The 10823-nt window shown below is 40.7% G+C and overlaps 1 protein-coding gene across 3 annotated transcripts; it reads right to left on the reverse strand.

The window, feature by feature from the left end:
- Window positions 1-311: 311 nt before the first annotated feature.
- On the reverse strand, window positions 312-7060 carry SRP19 (signal recognition particle 19). 3 transcript variants are annotated; one of them, XM_065874415.1, is made up of 5 exons: window positions 6831-7060; window positions 6088-6163; window positions 3504-3575; window positions 3298-3409; window positions 312-850 (listed from the first exon to the last, which is right to left on the reverse strand). In XM_065874415.1, the coding sequence occupies exons 1-5, from the start codon at window positions 6947-6949 to the stop codon at window positions 717-719; spliced, it is 513 nt and encodes a 170-aa protein (XP_065730487.1). In that variant the 5' UTR covers window positions 6950-7060; the 3' UTR covers window positions 312-716. The 3 variants fall into 3 exon arrangements, with proteins under 3 accessions (XP_065730487.1, XP_065730488.1, XP_065730489.1); XM_065874417.1 differs by lacking the exon at window positions 312-850 and adding an exon at window positions 851-882 and having other exon boundaries at window positions 6831-6871; XM_065874416.1 differs by lacking the exon at window positions 3504-3575 and having other exon boundaries at window positions 717-850; window positions 6831-6871.
- Between the last annotated feature and the right edge of the window lie 3763 nt (window positions 7061-10823).

Genomic DNA, 10823 nt, shown 5'->3' on the forward strand with positions numbered 1-10823 from the left:
ACAGGGAACTCTACTTGGTGCTCTGTGGAGACCTAAATGGGAAGGAAATCTAAAAAAGAGGGGATATATGTATATGTATGGCTGATTCACTTTGCTGTACAGCAGAAACTGACACAATAGTGTAAAGCAACTATACTCCAAGTAAAAAGAAAAAAAAGAATATGATCTACAGACTGCCTGTTCATAGACCTCCAAAAGGATTTAACCACTTTCTTCTGGTTTTAGGCTCACACTACGCTTCCACTCCCCATTTTATTTTTATCTCCTCTGCTGGCATTAACTAATTTGTAAGCAAAAGCTACAAAAGTCAGTTTGAAATTTATTTCATTAACTTAAAAGAGGAACAAAATGTGTACTTCAAATCTTATTAAACTCATTTATCTGAAACGTGTTTACACAGAGGACAAACAGATATAGGATTTCAAGTAACTTATGGTAGAGTCCACCGTCCATTTAAAAAAATGATTCTTTCTTTCACAAAAACTGCATTAAAAGGCAAAAAGAAAAAATTTCTTTTATACTTCCTAAAAGCTGGATGCATATTTCTGATGTAAATTTATTTCATTGTCAACTCTGATGCTGAAGCTGGGAGGCACAAACGTTCATAGTTCAGTTACATGATGCAAACAGAAAGCTTCTGTTTCTCTCAGATACAAATGAGAAACCTCCATTCATGTCTCTTACAGTAGTACCACATCCTTGATTCTCATACCAGGTCACTTCTTCTTCTTTCCTTTCCCTTTTTTACTTCCCTCTCCTTGCTGAAGACTCTGGTCACCACCTCCGGTTTTTTGTGTCCTTGTTTTCAGTTTAGGTATCATTTCTGCAGCATACAACATTACTGACTTACCTAGGAACAAGAAGTTAGGCTTAGTGTATAATCTGAGAAATAAGACATAAAAGGTCATTAACTTGAAAATCATGAAGTTTAAGAAATCATCACCACATCAAGAAAATAAGAATTTAAAAAGAAAAAATCAGGGCTTCCCTGGTGGCGCAGTGGTTGGGAGTCCGCCTGCTGATGCAGGGGACACGGGTTCATGCCCCGGTCCGGGAAGATTCCACATGCCGCGGAGCGGCTGGGCCCATGAGCCATGGCCGCTGAGCCTGCGTGTCCGCAGCCTGTGCTCTGCGACGGGAGAGGCCACAGCAGTGAGAGGCCCGCGTACCAAAAAAAAAAAAAGAAAAAGAAAAAATCAAATGACTATGAAGACAATGATTTTCTCAAGTGGGGACCTTTCCTGGAGAAAATGTATTAAGAACAATGCTGAAATATTTAAATGAACAAAATAAAAATTTAGAACACTTTATTTGAAATAAAAAATTTGATCTTGGTCCTAGGAATTGACTTGAAGATCAAAGGAAAATATATCTAAACATAACAAGCTGAAAACAGAGTCAGGATATCATTGTAACTTAAGCTAGGAAGCACAGGCCCTCTCAATCTTACAGCAAACGCCCATGTCATTAAGCTACAAAATATGCCACTCACACGCCCAAATGATTTATGCCCACGTGCCCCCTGCTCTGGGCTCCAACCACCTCCTCCAGCTCCAGTGGCTGCTTTCAACACATCAGCCGCTCAGCTCTGTTTTTTACTTTCTTACCGTTTTCTTACTGGAAACAGGAAGCAACATCTTTTCAACTGTAGTTTTTACTTCTATGTTATTAACTAGTCAAAGCAAAAGGTTGATGGTTTTTGTTTTTGTTTTTTTTGGTCTTTTGACTTGTAAGAAGTAGTAGGAAGATACCAAAGAAAAGAAAAAATACACTGAATATACTACCTGTCATTCCCGAGTCAGACCCTTAAGTTTCTAGAAATATCTACCAATCCTGACAGGTTTTGGTAGATATTAATAACCAAATAATTATGTTAGAATAATAACCAGTTATTTTAATTCAATTAAAAACAATTCAGTTGTCACTCTGGGGTTACTGTGTCAAGAAAAAATTTAACAGCTCCATTTAAAAAACCTAGAACATATTTTTTACAAATAAAAAATTCAGAAAAGTAAAGAATTACATGTAAATAAATACTCATCTTCCCAATACACCGAGTTAATATATTGGAATACTGAAGTTTGTTTTGTTTGGTTCTCATTGTTTTTTAAGAAATAAAACACTAGCGCTAATGCTACAATCTACTCTGACCATCACACCCCTGACCACACTCCTCACTCCCTACTCGCCATTAGGTTAACTACTACCTTAAGACTTGGTGTTTTCTTCTAGTCCATTTCAAAAGTGTTTATATATATGTCAATAAACAATACTGCATATACATCAATCAATAAACGGTAATATTTTGTATTTAAATGTATACCTAAGTGGCACCACACTATGCATATCTCTTGCGTTTTTCGCTCAGTATGGCTTTTTATTTTTAATTTTTAAAATTATTTATTTATTTATTTTGGCCACCCTGTGCAGCTTGTGTGATCTTAGTTCCCTGACTGGGGATTGAACCCCGGGCCCCTGGCAGTGAGAGCACGGAGTCCTAACCGCTGGACCGCCAGGGAATTCCCTCAATATGGGTTTTTATTTTTTTATTTAATAATTTATTTATTTATATATTTTTTGGCAGCGTTGGGTCTTAGTTGCTGCGCATGGGCTTTCTCTAGTTGCGGTTAGCGGGGTCTACTCTTTGTTGCAGTGCATGGGCTTCTCATTGCGGTGGCTTCCCTTATTGCAGAGTGCGGGCTCTAGGCGCACGGGCTTCAGTAGTTGTGGCATGTGGGCTCAGCAGTTGTAGCTCGCGGGCTCCAGAACACAGGCTCAGTAGTTGTGGTGCACGGGCTTAGCTGCTCCATGGCATGTGGGATCTTCCCAGACCAGGGCTTGAACCCATGTCCCCTGCATTGGCAGGCGGATTCTTAACCACTGCGCCACCAGGGAAGCCCTCAATATGGCTTTTTAAATTTATTGACAGAAATGAATAACAGACCTCAAGGGTCTCTAGGATCTGAAATAGCAGTAATGTGTGACCATTTAATAATTTCACATTCTTAACCTGGGAACAATGATGGGACTTCCAGAGGATTATAAAATGTTCACGCAACAATGTTTTTTTTTTGGATAAATGATTAGTAGGTTTCATCACATTCTCAAAGGTCCTTAACTTAAAAGAAGTTAAAAGCACTGTTTACCTCTCTGCATCAGCAGTAGCCCTTTTTCTAAATTAATCTATAGAATGCAAATTACGTTTCTGACCTGTCAAAAGGTCAGTTTTAGAACATTTTTGACAGTGTAGAGGAGTAACCTATCCCAAACTTAATTCATTCATTAAAAAAAACTTACGTGATGGAAACTGTACAAGACAGAGGCTGCCATCTTCCTGTTTGAGCTGGACCCGGACCCTGCCCCTGTACTGAAGATCACGATTCCATTCTCTAGAGTACATTTTATTTTTCTAACATAAAGAAATAAATAAAAACAGGCTTTAAGAAAGTTATTATGTCAATGAGATGAGTATGGAACATAGTGAACAAAGAACCATATCATACCTCAAGAAATACATTAAGTCCAACTGCTGAGCATACATCTTGAATCTCTGTAGCTGTAGGATTTTCAACAGCCTGAAAAGTTAAAAACAAAAACACTAAATAGCTCAGCTTTAAGTGGATATTGCTACATTGTTGTATAAATCATTTCAAATATCTGATCAAAACACATACCAAAATCCTAGGTTTCCTTTTTTTTTTTTTTTTTTTAGGTACAGTTGTTTCGATTGTAATTTTTAAATTCCTGGGACTCACACTGATTCATACTTGTGTATCCACCTCCCTTCCAAGAGAACATAAACTTCACAGGGTTAATACTGGTTTAACAACTATTACAGATGCAACCATTTCCTCCCTCCCTCCTTTCTTTCTGTCTGTCTTTACTCTTTAGTGTCCATACTCAGCAAATTTTAAGGTGTAACAACCTTATGTTCAGAATAGACAAAGCTTAGTATGGCTAATGGAGATTCCATTGCTTAATGAGGAGTAGTGTTTGTCCTGATCACCAAGTACCCTTTCTGGCTCCTCCAGAAGCTCTCAGAATTCTGTAGTCATTATTGGTACACTTTGATGGACACATCTGTCTATTAAATAAATATATGCTAGGAACTGTCTTTGCCACAAGGGTCTTTTTTCAAGAAGTCTACATAATACAGATGCAACCACTTTAGAAAAGTGTTTGGCAGTATCTACTAAAGTTAAATATATGCATTTTTTATGGCCATGCAATTCCACTGCTATAGGTATGTTATCGAGGAAAAATACAAAATAGACAATCTCAAGAATGTTCACAGTAGCACTATTTTTAATAGCCCCAAACTAGAAACAACCCAACTATCCATCAATAGTAGGCTGGATTGTGGTATATACACACAATGCAGTACTACAGAGCAGTGGCTTTCAGCAAGGTAATTTTGCCCCCTGACATTCAGCAATGCTAGGAGACATTTTTGATCATCACAACTAGGGTGGGGTAGGGCACTGGCTTCTGGTGGGTAGAAGCCAAGGATGCCGCTAAACCCCACACAGCACAGCACAGCCTCTGCAACCATGAATCATCTGGCTCAAAATGCTGGTGGTGCTGCTGTCGGGAAACCCTACAACAGAGCAATGAAATTCAACAAACTACACTCACAAATGCAGGGTATAAGCACTCGTAAGCTGAAACCTCATAAGCTTCATGTTCATTGAAATCAGACAGACATAAAAGTACACAGTGTGTAATGCCACTGAAACAAAATAAGAAACAAGCAACAGTAATCTATGGTATCGGAAGTCAGGGCAGGGGTCATCCTTTGTAGTGAGTGTATGTGGAAGGAACAGAGACTGGGAAGGGACATAAAGGAATCTTCCTGAGTGCTGGTAACGTGTTCTTTTTAAAATCTGGGTGCTTGGTTACCCATGTGTACTCATTTTATGATATTTAATCAAAATAAACACGTAAGATTTACATATGTTTCTGTATGTACGCTATAAATCAATAAAGCTAAAAACAATTCAATCATTCTCCAAATTATCTTGAGATCTTGCTTCCAGAGGCCTCTGTCAATGTGGCTTGATGTTAGGCATTATTCTGAATCAGTGCTCTGGCGTCTTCTCTTTTACCCTGTAGCAGCAAAGCAGGCTTTCCTCTACACATTTAAGCAGTAGAATGAGAGATATTAAATAACACAAAAATAATGTACTGCTTCAGGCCAAGTTCCTTAAATCCATCATCAGATTACAAAATGTAAATTAATCTTAAAAAAATAGAGGGCTTCCCTGGTGGCGCAGTGGTTGAGAGTCCGCCTGCCGATGCAGGGGACACGGGTTCGTGCCCCGGTCTGGGAAGATCCCACATGCCGCGGAGCGGCTGGGCCCGTGAGCCATGGCCGCTGAGCCTGCGCGTCCGGAGCCTGTCCTCCGCAACGGGAGAGGCCACAACAGTGAGAGGCCCGCGTAACGCATAAAAAAAAAAAAAAAAAAAAAATAGAATATAACATTAATTTTGAAAATGAAAAGCTACAAAGACCCCCTTCACTTGGCACTTTCTAAACTTAAGCCACCAGGCCAACTAAGAACTTGGGTTTTCCTACTGAAACAGCACAAGGCAGAAATCATCTCTTTTAAAACTATAAACACGTACTTTTAAAAAGTATTAATTTTAAAGTAACTTTACCCCTCTCAAAAAGAAGACGAAGACGATGGACATAAAACTGTAAAACTCAACATATGTGAATTTTCTGCAAGTCTTGTTTAAAAACACAGCTGCATTCTGTATATCATATTGTACAATGCCAGAATTTTGGTTTCCTTTATTAAGGGAAAGAGTGTCATAACCTTAAGTTTAAAAAAACAAAAACGTGCAAACCCTACAACACTCCACCCCCAACTTCTTTCAAACACAGGCTCATGAAGAACCACTTAAAAAATTCTTTCAGTTATGAATCAGTGCCCTCCTGCATCACCATTATTAATGAAAGCACCCCAATTGTTGGCTGCCGTTCTCCTCATGCCCCAAACAATGCAGTAAAGTAAAAGAAGCCTTTGTGGCCCTGACAATACAACCTCCCCAGGCCCTCAAAGACAGAAGTATCAGCCCGCTTACCTTACTTATGGGGATTCGCCGCCCCTCCGCTATGGTCTTCTTGTTATTTAAATAAGCAGGATAGATACAAATGAACCTGCCACAGGAAAAGCCCAGCTGGTATCACTCGAGAAATATTTCCCAAAGTTCATTCATTCTTTCTTTCATCATCACCATCATCATCAGGATTGCCGGTACACCTATACTATTAGGTGCTTAACTTTTTTACTTTAAATTGCCTCCCCTCTACTTAAAAAGCGAACTTTAACTTAGATGGAAAAAAACATCACTTGCTAGAGGGAGGGAGGGAGAGAGGGAGGGAGGGAGGAAGGAAGCAACGCCGTAACTGTTCAGTTAGATACAGGTGCCTGTCAAAAGCTTCTGATGGCGGGGCCCTGCTCTCTTATATAGAAACTACGGAGTCTGAGGTATTAAAGGCTTGAAAGAACTCAAACGAGCCTTTCCGAACGCACCAACAACTGAAAGAACAGATTTTTCACACTGTGATTACATAACGTCATGTCCACGTAGCACCCAAAGTCTTCTGTCTCACGTACAGGTAAACACTGAGCTAGGTAAAGTCGGGATCGAGGGACCTGCGAACAGCCCTGGCGCAGCCGGCCTCAGGGAGGAACGGGCGCCGGAGGACAGGCCCGGAGCCCGGGGCTAGGGCTGAGCTCCCACGGCGAGCCTTCCTCAGGGCTGGGGAAGTCTGTGCAACACCCGCGGGCTTGCCGCAAGCCCCTTCCTCTCTCCGGACTCACCTGTCCTGGTCGGCCGGGGACCGCGCAGCGGCGCAAGCCATCTTCACCCAGCCCCCAGGCCGAACTTGCAAGAAAAACCCAGCCTGAATTCCGCTCTGAGATCTCCCAGACCACCCCATTTCCGGCGGAAGTCCTGCCCACCGAAGCGCTTTTGCGTCCGCCGTTTTTCACCGTCGGTTTGTTCCAGCACCTGTCGCTCGGCGTCAGGGTCTCTAGTTTCCGACGTGGCGTCGAAACCTCTCGCGAGAGGGTTCACGAACGCTGGTAATTCCTTCGCTTCTCAAGATCTAGCCAAAACCAGCCTTTGGGGCGCTTGCCCTGTCGCTAAAATTGGCTTAAGCGTTCACGCGCTTTCTTGGCCAATTTCACATTGCGTTTGGATGCTGCTAACTTCTCTCGTCCTTAGAGTAGGGCTCCACACCGCGGGTGGTCTGTGAGTTCCGAGCAAGTTGTTAGAGTAGGCAAGAAAATACCCTTTATGTTTAATCTTTAACTGCTCCTGGGACCTGCAGCTTGCTTTCAACTTGGCAAAAATGGAACTAGCAAAATTACTTGGCACTGTATTTCAGTGTGCTGTATAATGTTAGAAGTTTGACTATACACTTTTCAAAACCTTTACCCTAAAATTCACTGTATTTTTACATACCTTAGGTTAATTGCAAAGCACTGTTTCAGTATCCCATTCTTTAAACACAACTTTATTCCTATTTTCGTAGCGGCCGTTTATTCAGAAAACCGGACAACGTAAAATAGGTATTTTCTTCTAAAACTGAAAAAACAAACTGTTTAACAAAACAAAAATCTGCCCAAAGGCTTGAGTCTCCGCGAGGCTGGGTAATTTTCGCCATTCAACGCTAGTGATGGCTGAGCATAAATACCCAGCTGGTCTGACTGGAAGCCCCTGGTTTTTCTCCATCCCCTCAGTTCCTGTCTCTCAATCTTCCTTGTACTAGTGTCTTAGTTTGGTGGATTAGTTTGGTGCTGATGTATATAAATGTCTTACTTCTTTATAAAGTGCACAAGATTCCTGTAAAAAGAGCTTCATGCAATGACCAAACCAAACCAGTTTCTACAGAAGTCTGAGAATTTGCCCTAGGATAACTGTCACGGGGAGAATTCCAGAGCACAACGTGGTGTTTATGAGTAAGATTTGTCTACATTCCATCTCCAGCCTCTGTTGGATTCATTTCTATGATATATCTTGGTGTAGGAGCGGAGACTGTAGGTAAAATTTCTTTTAGTGAACCTGTTTCATTACAAATCCTTTAAGGCATTTGAACACAAGCAGTACTGCTTTGGTACTCTTACGGGGAAGTGAAATACCAAAGTAGAGGACAGGTGTGCTTCCACTTCTAGAGGAATAGAGTGCAACTTCTGGACACCAAGAACTCCTGACAATATGGTCCCCACTTAGGCACCACCAAGATTCCAGCTGGTGTCTGATGGAGAGCACTGTTTTGGTAGATCTGGTTGGTTTGAAAAGACATAACATGAGAACATTTACTGAGCTGAAGACTCAAGATTGAAGAGACTCAGTACTAAAAGATAGGGCTGTGGAAACAAACACACACATGGACTTAAGCTAGTAAAACTGCTTTATTTTAAGGATAAAAACAAAACTCTAAAAACACCAAGGTAGGAAATAAAAGTAATCTATAGGAGAAAAGAACTCAGACTGACTGTTGAACTTCTTAGACACAGTAAACATTAGAAGTTAAGAGTTTTGAAGAAAATGAACTGTGACTGAAGTTGTGACCCAAATTATCCTTTGTTTGAGGGCAAAAGAAAAACTATTTTAAACAAGCAAGGATTTAGAAAGTATATTCCTGGGCTTCCCTGGTGGCGCAGTGGTTGAGAGTCCACCTGCCGATGCAGGGGACACGGGTTCGTGCCCCGGTCCGGGAAGATCCCACATGCCGCAGACCGGCTGGGCCCGTGAGCCATGGCCACTAAGCCTGCATGTCCGGAGCCTGTGCTCCACAATGGGAGAGGCCACAACACTGAGAGGCCTGCGTACAGCAAAAAAAAAAAAAAAAGAAAGTATATTCCCAACTTAGCTTTTCTGGGAAAAAACAAACAAACAAAACTATTTAAGGACATACTCCAGCCAAGCCAAATTATATTAACATAAAGATTTGAAGAAAGTGTTTCCTCTATGTTATATAGGGGAAACAGTGGTGAACACTTACATCCACTATATAAGTGAATTTGAATAATTATTAATAATGTGATGGTGAAGATAACTGCAATTGTTAAAAAAAGATTCTGAAAATTAAAAACAAGTGAATCCGTTACTACTGGAACAGAGATTTTGCAAAGAACTTAGATTTCAACTGAAATAGTGTATGTCTCTGTTTCTAAAATCATTACCTGCCGCATCACCAGGGTTTTCATAGGACCTTGACTTCTTACCATTTTTTCTGCCTTCTCTTTCCTTTTGTCTTCCTGTCTCTGTTCCTCAACCCCCCCCATTCCTGGGTACCCCACGAACCCCAAGTTCTTGCCTCTCTTAAGCACACCTCTGAGATTTTCTCTAATCCTCCTCCCACTCAAACTCCAGGCTTGGCTTTACAGATCCCAAACCCACCAAGGTCCTCAGCTAAAGAAAAGGACCTTTTGAGAATTTTACCTTAACAAGAGCCACCCTTTCTGGAAGGAAGTTGTGGTTTTAAATAATAACTCTCCTTTTGTTTTGTATAGACGAAGTCATCTGTCAAAAGACTGACAGTGTCACTGGTTCCATGGTTTTTGTCAGTATCCCTTTGTGTTTGTAATTTTGTTTCATACACTTGATGCTCTATTATTTGATGTTTAAAGAAAGTCATAACTGACGTTCACCTTCTTTTCATTATGTTTGATGTCTTTTATCCAGAATTATACTTTGACATAAATTTACCTTTACTGTTTTCTTTGCATTTGCCTGTGCAAAAGTGGTTGTGCTTTTAGTTTTATACATTCTGGATCATTTTTTAAATTAATTAATTTATTTTTTAATTTTTATTTTTTTGGCCGTGTTGGGTCTTTGTTCCTGCGCGCGGGCTTTCTCTGGGTGCAGCAAGTGGGGGCTATTCTTCATTGCGGTGTGCGGGTTTCTCATTTGTGGTGGCTTCTCGTTGTGGAGCACGGGCTCTAGGTGTGCAGGCTTCAGTAGTTGCAACACAGGCCCTCAGTAGTTGTGGCACTCAGGCCCTAGAGTGCATGGGCTTCAGTAGTTGTGGCACGTGGGCTCAGTAGTCGTGGCTCGCGCACTCTAGAGCGCAGGCTCAGTAGTTGTGGCGCACGGGCTTAGTTGCTCCATGGCATGTGGGATCTTCCCAGACCAGGGACCGAACCCGTGTCCCCTGCATTGGCAGCTGGATTCTTAACCACTGTGCCACCAGGGAAGTCCCCATTCTGGATTTTAAATGTGTCTTTTACTAATGGTATATAATTGGAGGATATTTTTTGTTTTACTTGACTCCAACCTGAGAGTGGTTATTTTCCCATATGTGCTCAATCCACTCATTATTTGGTATTACTGTGTCATTTTATGCTTCTTGTGGCTAATTCTCCTCCCATTTTCTCCATTCTTTGATATCTTGTTCAAGTATTCTTAGTTATCTTTGACTAATGATTTGGATGGACATTTTTCTTTCTTTTTAACACTGGGGTTACCACTAAATAAAAAAATTGAATTTTTATTTTTCCAAGTTAAAAGTATAATAGTATCTTTTGACACTGCCTACTTAAGATTAGAAGTTTAGCATGCTTTTATGTCTTCTCTCCCTCATTTCCCAGTTTGGGTTGGAATAATCTGGAATTTAAGATTATTAAAATTATTAAGCATTTCATCTTTTCAGTTTTGAGTTACACGGACATTCACAATGAGATTCATTATCAGATTAACCACAATTATTTACACGTTTATTCAAGTTTAAAGGTTTTATTGCTCAAACCATTTCCTTAATAGTTTCCCATTTATTTTAATTGCTTGGGCAGCAGGAATACTATGGT

Source organism: Phocoena phocoena, chromosome 3 (genome assembly GCF_963924675.1).
Source record: "Phocoena phocoena chromosome 3, mPhoPho1.1, whole genome shotgun sequence".
In the NCBI taxonomy this organism is placed as follows: domain Eukaryota; kingdom Metazoa; phylum Chordata; class Mammalia; order Artiodactyla; family Phocoenidae; genus Phocoena; species Phocoena phocoena.

What these genes read in the sequence shown, in the direction of transcription:
- SRP19 (XM_065874415.1), bottom strand. Translation starts at nt 6,949, where the DNA reads ATGGGGTGGTCTGGGAGATCTCAGAGCGGAATTCAGGCTGGGTTTTTC. An exon ending in TCCCCGGCCGACCAGGACAG is followed by an intron (nt 6,164 to 6,830) that starts GTGAGTCCGGAG and finishes TTCCTGTGGCAG; the next exon opens with GTTCATTTGTATCTATCCTG. An exon ending in TCTTGTACAGTTTCCATCAC is followed by an intron (nt 851 to 3,297) that starts GTAAGTTTTTTT and finishes TCTTGTTCCTAG; the next exon opens with GTAAGTCAGTAATGTTGTAT.